Raw genomic sequence first — 14,869 nt, forward strand, 5'->3', positions numbered from 1 at the left:
AAAAAAAAAAAAAAAAAAAAAAAAAAAGAGAGAGAGGTGAATTTTCTTGGTTTATATTTGATTTATATTAAATCCAAATTATCATTAAACATAGTAGCATATCCAGGGTTTACCATGTAGCAGACACTGTGCCATATCTTCACAATATTCCTAAGAGGTATCATTATTATTCACATTTTAAAGATAAGGAAATTGAGATTTCAATAGGGTAAGTAACTTGCTCAAATAATCAGTAGAACTACTTAGGTCTTCCTGCTTACAAAGTGTATAGAAAAATTAACTTTTGATCATTGTGTTATACTGCCTCCTGTTGGAAGGATGCTGTCTGGAAACAAATTGTCAAGCATGATAGCAGGACTGTGCCCTTTTCAAACATATCTCCAGACTCTTCTTCCTTTAATCCCAAGCCACTAATTGGTTATTACCTTTAATTTGAAGCTAGGTTATATACCCTATCTGAGCTGGTAATAATTAACTGTCGGTTTTTGGCAATATATCCAAAGACTTTATAGTAATATGGTCAATAAGATTGCCTTTCCATGACACAGTCTCATTTTTAAAGTTATTCTGGCTCTCACTAGAAGCTTAATGCTGTATGATGCCAAAATAATCGTTTTAGTGAGCTATATAGAATTTTGTTGTTGTGGAAACAGTGCTCTTGTGTGCAACCTAATATTTCTAATAAGGAACTGGGGTGTCTTTAAAAGTAAGAATTTTTCTTTGAATTTTTTGCTTCTCTTTTCTACAAATCAGTTCACAGCAGTGGAGTTAATTGCATATCATTCCATCCTTCGGGTAACTATCTCATCACAGCTTCTTCAGATGGTACCCTTAAGATTCTGGACCTCTTAGAAGGAAGGCTCATCTATACACTTCAAGGACATACGGTATTAATACTCAGATTCTTGCTTTTATATATACAAATATAAAATAATATATGCTTTACATTTTTATCCATTTTATTATACCCCTTTATTATTTTTCCAGACATAGCTATACATTGCTGCTATCATAAACATTTTTTACTTCCATAGCTGTTTTTATCCTCTGGAAGCAACTCTTAGAAGTATTATTTGTTGTAATTCTTATCAAAATCAATGTATATCTTTCAATGGCCATTAAATGAATCCTCTATTGATGTCTTTATCAGTATGTTGTATAGATTTACTGGGTAAATGGTGATGGGTAAGTAGATTCCTTACTTCAAATCTTTCCTTCATGTGGGGATTACCACTTAGCTCTGACACCCAGCCTCTCACACCTCCCCCTCATTCTGGTAATTTGATTGGTGGGTTTAGAAAAAATTGGGTAAGCACAGCCTAACATCTTCTACTCTCCTGCCTTTGGGAGTGAGCCTGTCTTCACTGTTTTTCTCTGGTATTCCTTGTGGGGAGACCTGCCCTTGCCTCGTTTTGCCCGTGACCCATTCTGGGCATCAGTTTTAGAAAGCCTATTTGTGTTACACATAAAAGCCACATTATCTTTTTACAAGCATTTATTAGACAGAAAGGTGATATTTCAGTTCTCATGTGCCTTACTTCTTTGTCTTATTTCTCAATTGGTTTAGAACCAAGTAGGTAAGAGGGGTGCCTTTTATTGAGCCTGTGCAAGGATACCCTCCCCAACATATAATGCATTATAGAAAAGTGTTTTAAATTTATTATTTATTTATTTTTGAGATGGAGTTTTACTCTGTCACCCAGGCTGGAGTGCAGTGGCATGATCTCAACTCACTGTAACCTCTACCTCCTGGGTTCAAGCGATTCTTCTGTTTCAACTTCCTGTACAGGTGCGTGCTACCACACCCAGCTAATTTTTTTTTTTTTTTTTTTTTTTAAGTAGAGACAGGGTTTCACCATGTTGGCCAGGCTTGTTTTGGACTCCTCACCTCATGTAATCAACCTGCCTCGGCCTCCCAAAGTGCTGAGATTACAGGTGTGAGCCGCTGTGCGCAACTTAAATTTTTTTGAGTATATAAACTATTCCTTTCTTCCAGAAAATATTCAAACTTCTCTGAATTTTTTAGAATGCATCCTTTTTTTTTTAAGGTACTTCCTTTAACAAGTATAAGCTGTTTATATCTAGAAATAGAATGAGCTTTGCAGTCTAGAAGAGAAGAAGTTCTTTTTCACCGGTCCTGCCTGGTTTCCTGCTTTGCATTATTATTTATTCTGCAGTGGTGTTAGGGTAAAGCGGAAATAAACACTAAGCAGCTTAAATATATGCATATCCATGGATTTAGGCTGAATAAACACAACAATAAAAGTGGTCAACGATTGAAATATCCATGAAAAATGTACAAAATAATAGGGAAAAAAAGATAAACACAGTATTTCAGGAGGAAAATACTACATGAAGATGGAATTTTAGTCTGGAAGTGAAGGTGTTTATCAAACTATTAATATTATAACCTGAATCTCTGGGATAGTCTACTTGGAAAGATACAAGATGTTTTTCCCTAAAACTTTTCTTATGTAGATTTAAAGACATATTAAAAACATACAGAATATATTAATATTTTTTTGAGACGGAGCCTCACTCTGTCACCCAGGCTGTAGTGCAATGGCGCAATCTCGGCTAACTGGAACCTCCGCCTCTCAGGTTCAAGCGATTTTCCCTCCTCAGCCTCCCGAGTAGCTGGGACTACAGGCATGCGCCATCACACCTGGCTAATTTTGTATTTTTAGTTGAAGTGGGGTTTCTCCATGTTGGTCAGGCTTGTCTCAAACTCCCAACCTCAGGTGAGCCACCCGCCTCAGCCTCCAAAAGTGCTGGGATTACAGGCGTAAGCCACCGTGCTCGGCCAGAATATATTATGTTTGAGATAAGAAATACTTATTCATACTGGACTGAAAAATTGACCTAGAGGCTATGCATCTTGTGACTGTACCAAGCGCAGTTTTGTCCAACTCCGCAGTAATTGCTCAATTTCAGGTTTTCGTTACCTTCCACCTAGATAATCACAGTAACTTCCTAACTGGCCTCCAACCAGGCATCTTACTCCAATTCATCCTTCTCACAATTGTGATACTGATTTTTATCAGTCGCAGCTCTCCTCTTATCTGTGTTCTGCTCTTTAAACTTTTAGTAGTTTATGGTTGCCTACATGAAGGGAGAACTCAGTGAAGCCCATTGGGCAGGAAATGGACTTTATGTAGATAGCCTCATTCCGATTACCTACATAGTTATTCAGTTTTTGCTAGTGTTTGGTTGAATACACAGTCCAAAGCCAGAAAATCTTAACAGAAATTCTTATTAACTTACACATGTACAAGCTTTTCTTGAAAGGAGGAAAAGGTTATCTTTTTTAATTAATTTTTAATACTTTTTAATATCATTTATTTGTGTTTTAATATGATTGGGTTGATTCTTTGATTATCTTTACTCTGTCAGCATTAGTTGCTAGCAACTGATGTGTTTTATCAGACTTACTGCATTAGTAGTATACATAACTTAGGATGAGAAATTGATATCCATAGTCCTCTTGGCCATGAAAAAGCATTACCAAGTACTTTTTTCTTTATCTCCCTTTATTTCTTAGGGGCCTGTCTTTACTGTTTCATTTTCAAAAGGTGGAGAGCTGTTCGCATCAGGAGGTGCAGACACACAGGTTTGTAAATCTTTCAGCTCCCTCTTTGATTTGGTTAAGGTAAAGGAATCCTTGACCTCAGCTAAGAGTTTTACAACCAGCTAGTTTGTATATGTTAAGGTGATTGTCAATGAGTTTATATTTTAATTAGTACCATAAAGTCTGCTACCTCGTAACTAAAACAGAACCAGTTCTAAGTTTTGGGAACTCAAATAGTTATTTTCTTTTTCTCACTTTACAATACATGTCCACTTTCAGAAAGTATATAGCACTTTTGCTTGAATCATTGCCTAATCTTAAGCTTCTTGAGGATGATAAATATAAATCATTTATATAGCAAATCTGCATTTATTTGAAATGACCAAAAGTCATTCATGGCCAGATTTATTGAATGAAGTGAATGATCAAGGCAAAAACATGGTTTTGGGCTTTGACCAAAAAGAATTTTAAGATAAAGAGACAATTTCTTAATATGAATTTTAAACAGATATGAAGGCAATTCAAAATGCTAAATCTTTCCCCCCACCACACCTTAAAAAAAGATATCGAAAAATAGTAACATAGTTAAAATATGTTTCTAGCCTTTCTGTCTACTTTGGGTGACAATTCTATATATTGTGGTTTTTGAAATTAGCTCTATTACTTGTACACGCAAGTCAATAACTGCCCACATCATTGACTTTTTTTATAGGTCTTATTATGGAGGACTAACTTTGATGAATTGCACTGTAAAGGTCTTAATAAAAGAAATCTCAAAAGATTGCATTTTGATTCACCACCTCATCTTCTTGATGTCTACCCAAGAACACCACATCCCCATGAGGAAAAAGTTGAGACTGTTGAAGTGAGTATTTTGTGCTTATTTGTCCTACATTTTGTGTACATTTTGAGGCTTTCGGTCAGGGAAAATTACTGAATTATATATAAAACCTAGTGCTGCCTTGAAACAGCAATAAACAGTCAGTTGTTTTTACTATCATGTGTAATAAAGTTTTATATTTGCTTCTTGAAGTCCCATAAAACTAAAAATTGGTGTTGATACTAATAGGAAATTAGAAATTAAATCTAAGTCCTTTGAACTAGCTTTATATTCTAGGTGTGTTTAGGGGGGTCATGTGATGGCTGTCATGAGAATAAGGCTGAAGGGCAAGAATTTTTATAATGGTTATTGAAATAAGTATCTTAAAACTCTTTTATAGCAAAACGAAAATCTTTTGGACAGGTAAAAAAAGAGATTTAGTGATTGAATCCAATAATTAAGACAATTTTATTGCCTGCATACATTTTGCATATGTAATTATCTATTTAGCTGTAGGTTTTTGTTGACAAATCCCCTTAGGTCAGTGTTATGGATTTAAGTGTTCTTTTGTTTTCAAAGAGAGATTTACCTTTGCTAGCTGCTTAGCTGATGTTAGCCTATTCTTATTTTGCATGATTCTTCTTTAGCCATTTCTCTTCTAAGAGCTGATATCAGAAATTACCTGTTCATCTGAATTTTTATCGTTGGCAGTCTCTTTGCTTTTAGAGTTAGATATTTTGAGTTCTTGAGATTTATTCCTGAGTGGCAACAGACAGTAGCCTTGTTCACTTTTCATGCTGTGATTCCATGTACCCTCACCCACATCACTTCTTTCATTTTGTTTTCCTTAGTCTTAGTCTTTTCTGTTATCTCAGGCACTTCTGCTAGTCTCCAGTTGTGAATCTAAGTATATGTTTTTTTTCTTTTTCTTTTTAACAATTATCTAGATTTTGTTTAATCCAGCCATATCTTGGGATTCCTGTCTTTGCTTTTCCTTGTTAGTGTTGACTTTCAGTTCTTGGCTATAATCTTTGTCTTTTCCAGCTTCTGACAATCTTTTCAGTTCTTCTAAATTATTAATTTTGTGTTTTGCCACTTCTTTGCACTACTTACTGTATTATCATTTTTCTTTTATTTCTTTAAGAGAAAAAAATATGATCTAATTTGGTTGTTACATTTTTTGCTTCTGTTTTTATATTTCTTATCCCCTGTGATAAAAATTCATATAAAATACATGTGAAATATATTTTAATTTAACTTGAGTATTTTTTTCTTGTACTATTCAAGTTGGTTTTATTGACTCTCAGTGTTTTTTATTTTGTCATTTTGTGGCTTGGCCAGGATTGTTTGAAAATACCCATTCAGCCACTTTCCAGAGTGTTGGAAGGCAGAACTGCAGGCTGAGCCTAAGACTTTTTTCTCCTTGAATTAGGTAATATTTCTATGACTCCACACTCACCTCAGCGCAGAGGCTCAAGCCATTTACTGTTTGATTTACTGTCGGCCCCAGTCCATTTCAGAGTGCTAGGCTTTCTTTAAAATGTCAAGGAGTTGCCTGAGTGGCTCTGCTCTTAACACGGTACAGCCAAAAAGCCATAAAACCAGCTGGATTGTTTTGTGTTGCCAGGTCAGGATGACCCAGGCCATGCAAAGCCACTCTCAAACAATTTTTCACATATACCCTTAAAAATTCTATTAAACACTGACTTTTCTTCATCATAGAATTAGAGTTCAGTTGCACTATACAAAATGCTGAGCCTTGTGACTGATTTTTTGTGTGTGTGATCTTAAGGTAGTCAGCCTCTGTGTACACAGTTTAAATTTTCTGTGAGCATGCATGGTTGCTTAAGTGTAAAACATGACTTGTTTTTGTAAAACACTTTGAGGCCTTGTGATATAAAATGCCAGAAGAGTGATAGGATTCTGCATATGAACAACCAATTGTTGTAATTGTTCCTTTTTTTCTTCCTTAAAAATCTCTTATAAAAAAGTCAAGTTTGCCGGGCGCGGTGGCTCAAGCCTGTAATCCCAGCACTTTGGGAGGCCGAGGCGGGTGGATCACGAGGTCAAGAGATCGAGACCATCCTGGTCAACATGGTGAAACCCCGTCTCTACTAAAAATACAAAAAATTAGCTGGGCATTGTGGTGCGTGCCTGTAATCCCAGCTACTCAGGAGGCTGAGGCAGGAGAATTGCCTGAACCCAGGAGGCGGAGGTTGCGGTGAGCCGAGATCACGCCATTGCACTCCAGCCTGGGTAACGAGTGAAACTCCGTCTCAAAAAAAAAAAAAAAAAAGTCAAGTTTATGAAATTTTCTAGACAGGGGACAACTTTAGTATTATGAATAAATAGTTGCTAAGTATCAAACTGTGTTTTAAAGTCTCCAAATTAATAACTATGGATCCCTCACAAAACCAAAGACAACTTAGTTCAAAACTTTCACCTAGAATGGAATCGTCAGAATATAAGTTGTGCTGTGTTCATTTATGATTAGTAAACTTTACTTTCGAAATACTAAATTTGGTAGATTAAATTTTTTTCAAAGCTTTAGGCAAATTTACATATGGTTACTTGGGAAATATTTTAAAACTAGAAAAACTTTTTTTTGAAGTCAGTATTAATGACTTAAGGAAAAGAAACAAATCTTATTAAAATATATAGAATAAATGGTATCTAAGTGAACAGATTGATTTTTCTAACTTTCTCTGTTTGCAGTAACCATGAGTGTTTTATTTCTGAGTTTGAAACAAGATAACATTTCTGTGATTTGTATTATGTTTTCTATGAGACTCATCTGAATTGCATAATCTCAATCTGCTGAGTAAAATAGTTTGGCCTTTTGCAAAAGCCACCCATTTGCTAGCCTTAAGTGCTTCACTTGTTTGAAGGTGGAGAATCCTGCAGAGTCTTAGATCTTGGGTACCAGCTGACTAAATATATAAATTACTAATTCCTACATGGGTAGAGGGGATGATAGCCAGATTGCTTTTAAAATAAATGAGAGAAGGAGGCCACATGAAAGAAGGCATGAAATATCAAATTCTCTCTGTGTGAAATAGCCCCCTCCTGTGTTCTTCCTACTTATCTAACTACAGATCCTTTGTAGTACTCCTGGCCTAGGCACTCCATCTTAATTAAAAACATGAGAACAGCACCTTTCTCTTTTTTTGGTGGGAAAGAAGCCCAGTTTTTATACATGGTATCTTGACCCTCCCCACATTGTGCTATAGCACATCACTAGTTCATGCTGACTTTATTTTCTTCAGACTATCAGGAGCTGAATTGCATTGTCCTGCCCCTAGACAAAACCAGACTTTCCTTCAGTGTGTGTGTCTGATACTTTTCTCCTGAGTAGACCCCTTCCTTCTTACATATTTTGATGGGAAGACAGTAGAGCTATTCTAAGGGATGGAGATAGATCTTAGTGACAGTAAAGCATCAAAATAGTTATTCTAGGAGAATTGCAGAATATTGTAAGAAGGGATTACAATTAGTTCAAAAGAATTTTTTCATAAAATAATGTTCTGATGGCTTTCAGTTTTTTATGGCCATTGGAGATTACCCTAACATATAAATTGCATAGGAAATTCTGTATGATATTTAGCAGGAAGGAAAATGTTCTTTACCTTAACCAAATATTTATGTAATAATATTTTGTCATAGTCTGACCATGATTCACTGTTGAAAAGTACAAGTGATCTATTTAAGACTTTAAGTCTGAGATTGGGTTTTTAATCTCAATTGTCTAATAAGGTTGAAAACATCACCAATTATGATTTTTTAAAATGACCACTTGTCTATCCGCTTTGTATTCTGCTTCTAACTATGGTATATGCTTATACTGTTTCAGGCCTCAGTAAATGTTCTTTAGAGATTGCATGAGGATAATTATATAACAATGTCCTTAAAAAAAAAAAAGAATGTTCTAAGTGTTTTATACAAATTAAGTTAATATTCCTAAAATCTCAGTGAAATAAGTACCACTATTATCCCATGAGAAATTGAGATGTATGTTAGTTAAATGTTTAAGTTAGTAAGTGGCAGCACTAGAATTTCCACCCAGGCACCTGGTTCCATTCTGTGTTTTTGACCACTTTGATGTAATGCTTCATTACATTTTATCTTGTTAACAGATATAAAAGTATCTGTGTGCTGGATGTTGTACTAGCTTTAGAATATGTAGCAATGAACAAGATGGGCATACTATTTGCCCTTCAGAAGCTTGTAATCTAGTCAAGTCTTATGGAATTTATTAGTAGAGCTTTTATGTTCATAGAATCCTCAATATCATGGACACAGAGAACCTCAGAGGGGGATGTGGAATGGTACCTTTGAGGTCATACAGGCTAACCTTTACCTCATTCGTTAGTCCCAGTTACACACCCTTGTTCAGCCATGGAGATCTTGGCCTCTCATAGGCAGCCCACTTCATTTCAAGGCAACCCTAATTATTAACATATCCTTCCCTTTAATAAATATTAGGAGCTACAAGATACTGTTAGTATTCCTGGAAGTTAGCTAGCAGAGAATTTAACTATATCATGCCCTCATCATATTTTCTTTATGGAAATGACTATAAATGTTTCTTAGTAAGAACTTCCGGCTCTATTTAACTTATATGGAAGCAACTTATGCCACAATGCAGTAAAATTCTGTTAATCACATCAGGACTTGTTTCCCAACTTGTAGGTCAAGGATTTTTTTATGACATGTGCTGACTCTGTGATTTAGATTTCTTTTTTTTTTTTCCCATTTATTTATTTTATTGCATTTTACGTTTGGGGGTACATGTGAAGAACATGCAAAATTGTTGCATAGGAACACACGTGGCAGTGTGATTTGCGCCTTCCTCCCCATCACCTACATCTGGCATTTCTCCCCTTGCTATCTCTCCCCAGCTTCCCACCCCCCACCGTCCCTCCCCTATTTCCCCCCAACTGACCCCAGTGTGTAGTGCTCCCCTCCCTGTGTCCATGTGTTCTCATTGTTCAACACCCGCCTATGAGTGAGACCATGCGGTGTTTGATCTTCTGCTCTTCTGTCAGTGATTTAGATTTCTTGAGCAATTTCAATTTCAGATGGTGCAACTAGATTGTATTTTCATAGGTAAATGATTTTCTATCTACACTAGGTGGCAGTAGATGAAAGTGAATAAAATGTTTACAAGCAGTCTCTCTGGACAGCGAGTCTTAAGATTAAAAGGAAAACAAGTCACTCACATTTCTGTTCTTTGCCTCAACTCTGGTCTTAGAGTCAGTGGAAGGAGGCTATGTTTGTTTTCTGCTTTATGGGACAGCCGGGAAGAAACAGCGGTTTTGGCTAGCTGAGCTGACCGTCCCTCATCCTCACCCTGCACAGCTATGTTCCTTCTTTACTGTAGCATGGCAGTTATACCTCCCTTTTTGGCTGGATAAGTATAAAATGCTTTTACATTTCTAAAACTACAGCCATACCCATCAAGCACAGTAAGTGCTTTAAAAATTACTCCACTCCTCTTAACACTGGACTGGCTCAGCCTTCATCACTACAGACCTGGATTAATGCTGTAGTGTCCTCACTGCCGTCCCTAATTTATTCATGATACTTTATGTGTCTCTGTCAGATTACTCTTTCTAAAGCACATTTTAGCTTCCAACTTTCTGTGCCTTCCCAAATTCCTTCACCCTTCACAATTTGACCCTTGACAACCTTCTTTCTACCCGTCTGAAAGTATGTCAGCATTCTTCCACTATGCCGTGAAGAATGCTCTTTTACTCATCTCCCTCTCTTTGTTTTTGTTTTCTAGATCTTTTATTAAAGAGCCACCATATGTCATGCTTCCTCCATAGGAAGCCTTTCTCACTATCTAAGCCAAGCTTGTCCAGCCCACGGGTTACATATTGGCTTTGAATGTGGCCCAACACAAATTCATAAACTGTCTTGAAACATTATGAGATATTGTTGCAATTTTTTCAGCTCATCAGCTATCATTAGTGTTAGTGTATTTTATGTGTGGCCCAAGATAATTCTTCTTCTTCCAATGTGGCCCAGGGAAACCAAAAGATCAGACACTCCTGATAAGCGCTCAGTCGATAGTTTCTTCTTTAAGGTTCTTTAGTACACTTACTGGTACCATTCATTTGATATAAAGCTCTGCTGTCTTTGTTGCTTTTTGTTTACTTCTTTGTATTTATAGTGTTTCAATATAATTTTTAATTTTTTTGTCTTATAAATATCCTCTCTCAAAGGTAGTCACCATTCTAGGTAATCATTCCCTTGCTTTTGTAACTTTATATATTTGAATCTATAATTATTCTTAATTTTGAATGAGTTTGAACTTTATATAAGTGGAATTATATTGAATATGCATTTCTGTAACTTGCTTTTTAACTTAACATTAAAGTTTTGAGATTTATACATATGAACTCTGAATTCATGCATTCATATATTGTTTTCACTGTTGTTACTGCATTCCTGTGAATTTGTCACTGTAGTAATTCTCACAGCCTGTTTTACTGTTGATAGACACTTAGAGTAATTCCAGTAGTTTTTTGGCCATTACAAACAATGCTGCCACAAACAGCATTGGCATCATTGAGCTTTCTAGTTTTTGCAGTTTAATAGGTATTAAGTGGTATTTTGCTTTAATTTATACTTTTCTTATTACTAATGTTCTGAATATATTTGTTTTCCATGTATACAGCACTCTGCTTTTGAGCTCTTTATGATACAGCTTTCTACTTATTTGAGCCTTCTTTCATGTTAACATAAGTTTTATTCTTTTCCACAAGGTCTTACGTATTTTTGAATGTTTATTCTGATGTATTTTTAAACTTGTATGGTATTCTCAATGGTGTCCTTTTAATTTTTTGAATTTTCCAGCTGTGTGCTAGAATGCAGTAGTGCAGTTGATTTCATATACTGATTTTGAGACTAACAATCTAATTAAACTGAATATTCTAATGATTTAGCAATAGATTATTTGGGCATTTCTTCATAGATAACATTATATATGATGAGAATATTATTTCTTTCTAATTGTTATCTTAATACCTTCTATTTCCTTTTCTTACTGAACTGGCTAGGATTTTTTTCTTCATCTTTTGAGGTGGGTCATTTTATTTTACTTTTAATACTCCTTTTTAGGTAAATTACATTGATTTTCTAAAGTGAAAACCTTTTATTTCTGGGGTAAATTCAACCTCATTAAAATGACCTTTTCTCATATGTTAGTAGAATTGGTAGGCTAGCATTTTGCTTAAAATTTTTTTATCCATAGTAATGAATATACCAATATACTTTAATTTATTATATATATAGAGAGAGAGAGTATATTTTAATAGAAAATGCCCTCCAGATTTTTACAAGTAGCATTTGGTTTCTTCTGATATGAAAATGTCATAATTTTTTTTATGTGTATATACAGATTAATCCAAAGCTTGAGGTAATCGATTTGCAGATCTCTACTCCCCCTGTTGTGGATATCCTTTCTTTTGATTCTACCACAGTAAGTTGGGTTGTTTTTTGTTTTGTTTTGTTTTGTTTTTGTTTTTGACATTTAAGTGGCATATAATCATTTGACATAATCCTTTTTCCTTTAAAAATGTTGGGGGAGGAGATAAAATATGGGCTAGGTAGCCTAACATTTTAGTATAGGAAGAACTTTGTAGAGTCATATTTACCATGCATCTAAATAGCCACAAGGGGAATCAGCACCAATTTCCAGAAAAGCTTTTACTTTGAGGTCCTTGAGCTCAGTCTAATTCATACCCACTGTCTCATGTATTAAGATGCCATCCAGGTGACATTTCACATGCTATTGCATAGCAGATTCCTTGTTATGTTATTTGTCCTTCGGAGGTGCAAAACTTACTTCTAGTCTTCTCATTAGAAGCTGTAAGAAAAACAGCACTGCCTTTGTTACAATCTCTTGATGGAGTATCCAGAAACTAAGAAATATTTCTAATATTTTTATAAAATATAAAAATTACATATATAAAAATTTATAAAACTGTAGTTTATAAAAATTAAGAAATATTTCTAATATTTTTATAAAATATAAAAATTACATATATAAAAATTTATAAAAATGTAGTTTATAAAAATTACATATATAAAATTTATTTATTCATTGTTTTCAAAGTCTTCAAAGATTAAGAGTTTTAGCCTCTCCATTTAGGATTCTGTTTACTCTTTCCAAGGCAGATCACTGCCACAGTTGATCCTGCTATTCAGTGCAAAACTAATTGTAAGAACAATTGGGAAGAACAGCATGGTCTTCTACAACACTGCTGCTGTGATGTCAGTTTAGTTAAATATTTTGCGTACATTTTTAATTTATAGCCAAAATAAAACCCTGACATTATGACATTACAAATTCTCTAACAGATGTCAAGAAGAGTATTTATTGTAGAGGAATTCTACAGAGGATTAGTCCATTTTGAGTCTACCTTGTATCAGAAAGCATTCTAATTATTCAAGGGTCCTTTCAGTGTTAATCCCATAGCAGAGAAGACTCCTAGATCTCTCACAAGTTTCAGTGACAAAAACCAAGTGAGGGTAACCAGTGGGCTGATTGTTAAAGGGAATTCCAAGAATCACTGGTGACCACTAGGACTTCAAACTGATCTGTGGTCTTGTTTCTTACAGTATTCATGTTTGTAACTCTACTAGCTTTGCTGCATTAATTTAAGAAATTAAAAATTAATTGAATATCTACAACTTGCTACAACTTGGCTTATAGGAGGTGTTCAATACATTTATGTTCAATTAATTACAAAATGCATGTTGTAGAAGTTTACAAAATCTGATGAGTTAGGTTTTCCCCCTGTAGTGAGAAGGAACAAAAAGGTAGGTTTATGAGATATGCTGCCTCCTTGTGAGGTAGTCAGTAGACTAAAATTGCACATTCCTGACCTAGAAAATATAATGGATCTCTTTGGTCCACCTTTGAGACTCACTGTCCCTGCCAGTACTCTTCAAGTTTTGCAAAGCCTCATTACGTGAGGAATCTAGACAGCTATTGAGGTGGGCATAACTGCCTCCTAGCCAGGAACATCAGGGTGTCTCTTCTAGTATAGATTGTACATATTTATTGTAGATTGTATGTATCTATTGTAATATACATCTATACTGCAGGATCATAACTCAAGGAATATAAGGGATATGTGGGACTTTGAAAAGACAATTCTGTTTAAGAAACATATGATATTTAATAGCTGTGCTACAAAACAGAGTAATAAAATTGAAGAGTAACATTATTATCCTCAATGGAAAATATTAGGTTTTAATTATATGAAATGGTCATTTTGTAGGAAAAAGTCTAATATCAATGACTTCACATGGTTTCACCCAATATATAAGCATTAAAAGGAAGACTCCACTGTTACTTTGAGTTGTATACTTGATAGTATGTAAAAATCCACCAAACAAAAAAACAGCCTCAACAAAACAAAATCTTGTTTGCTATAAACTGGTTTGAGATTATGCTAATGTCCCATCTAGATAGATTATAATCTGGAAGATAGTTGCTTGTTGCCAAGCAAGGTATAAGGACTTTATAGAGGTTCATAAAGCAGTTATACTTTTTAAAATAATATCTCCAAAGGGTTTTTCTTTAAATTTTCAATGTGTATTTCTTTTAGTTTAATGATAGATAATTGGTTAGGAAACTAAAATAAAATTGCTTTTTCAACTATTTGCCATTCCATTAATAAAGCACTAAATAAGCCTTAATTATAGTCTCCTCCCTATTTTGGCAATTTCTCTTTTGCCTCTGCACAACAAATCAGACATAATTGTAAAGGGGATTTATTTCTGCTTTGGCATGAAACACAATTGCATTAAATATTTTTGGTGTGAATTTTGCATGCGATTGTAATTTAAAAACCTGGAGAAATACTCGAAGCCCAAAAAAAGCAGTGTTTAAAGGTAATTTTTGTTATTGCTATTGTAGTTACTGTTTCTTTTGAGGGTTGGTTTGTTTTGTTTTTGTAGACTGAACGTTTCCTTAAAAATACATTTCATCAAGATAGGACCTTGAAAAGATGTCTGTTTAAACCTTAATTTGTCAAATTTCTAGTAGCATAAAAGAAGTTTGTTATGGTGTAAGAAATAGTTGGCCTCTATTTCTACTTTCACTTGATTTAATATATTCAGGAAGATTTGTAGACTCAAGTGTACTGATGTCTGTGCTCTGATGTCTTCTTACTACAGAGAAGAGATTGTGGCATACAGTCTTTTTGCATCTTTGTGGCTTGCGCTTGTGTCTCTAATGCCAAGCTGGAAATTTGATACAATATTTGTGGATTAAAATAAGTTGTTACTAGTCTATATTTTTAAACCTTTATTGTTAAAAAAACAAAAGTTTCTGTAAAGGAGTATACTGGTGGCCATATAAGCATAGTTTTCAAATGTGGTTCTCAAATTCCTGACTCTCTATTCTGATTATATTGTCACTTATTATATACCAATTTCCTAAAGACTATTTAGTTCAAGATTCT

The 14,869-nt window shown here is 34.6% G+C and overlaps 1 protein-coding gene across 1 annotated transcript in view; it reads left to right on the forward strand.

The window, feature by feature from the left end:
- POC1B (POC1 centriolar protein B) overlaps positions 1-14,869 on the forward strand; it is a 93,398-nt gene that overhangs the window by 48,062 nt on the left and 30,467 nt on the right. The window contains exons 6-10 of the mRNA XM_017512916.2: positions 504-511; positions 712-887; positions 3,542-3,610; positions 4,281-4,433; positions 11,794-11,874. Of these exons, the coding sequence (XP_017368405.1) occupies positions 504-511; positions 712-887; positions 3,542-3,610; positions 4,281-4,433; positions 11,794-11,874 (487 nt within the window). The remainder of the gene's footprint in view (positions 1-503; positions 512-711; positions 888-3,541; positions 3,611-4,280; positions 4,434-11,793; positions 11,875-14,869) is intronic.

This window comes from Cebus imitator, unplaced genomic scaffold (assembly GCF_001604975.1).
Source record: "Cebus imitator isolate Cc_AM_T3 unplaced genomic scaffold, Cebus_imitator-1.0 Scaffold479, whole genome shotgun sequence".
Classification (NCBI taxonomy): Eukaryota; Metazoa; Chordata; class Mammalia; order Primates; family Cebidae; genus Cebus; species Cebus imitator.